The following is a 439-nucleotide window of genomic DNA, read 5'->3' as shown; positions in this document are numbered from 1 at the left end:
CACAGAGCTTAGTAAAAATGTGAACAGAACTATACACGTCCCACCAACAGGCCAGGTGGACTGGGGCTCATGTTGACAAGGGTCAGGGACCCCATCACGTGTACTAGTAGTCGTTCATCAGCTTAAGTATCAATTCCTCCAGGCCATTCTCCTTGATGTGGTGGACGATGCGCCAGAACCGGCCCATGGGGTCCAGGTACCGGCTGCCAAACTGGAGTGTCCACCAAGAAGGCATGGTGCTTGAGGTCTGTGGGCTGGTAGTTAGTGGGATATGCCCACTGTGGATGTCTTCCTGGCGCAACCGTACTTGCAGGACACCTGTCTCCATGACGAGATGCAGCCACGTGCGCTGGTCCTCGTCCACATACACAGAGTGACCACATACCCTCAGGCAGATGGGGTGCCTGGTGACGTGTACCTTCGATGGGAGCTCGGCCAT

The 439-nt window shown here is 55.6% G+C and overlaps 1 protein-coding gene across 1 annotated transcript; it reads right to left on the bottom strand.

Moving 5' to 3' along the window:
* Positions 1-103: 103 nt before the first annotated feature.
* Positions 104-439, bottom strand: LOC102754738 (protein p13 MTCP-1-like). Its single transcript, XM_006752572.1, has one exon. It carries the CDS (start codon positions 437-439, stop codon positions 104-106), a length of 336 nt encoding a protein of 111 aa, XP_006752635.1.

Source organism: Myotis davidii, unplaced genomic scaffold (genome assembly GCF_000327345.1).
Source record: "Myotis davidii unplaced genomic scaffold, ASM32734v1 scaffold5690, whole genome shotgun sequence".
In the NCBI taxonomy this organism is placed as follows: domain Eukaryota; kingdom Metazoa; phylum Chordata; class Mammalia; order Chiroptera; family Vespertilionidae; genus Myotis; species Myotis davidii.
Note: the sequence above shows the minus strand (reverse complement) of the source record. Positions and strands in the feature narration are given on the sequence as shown.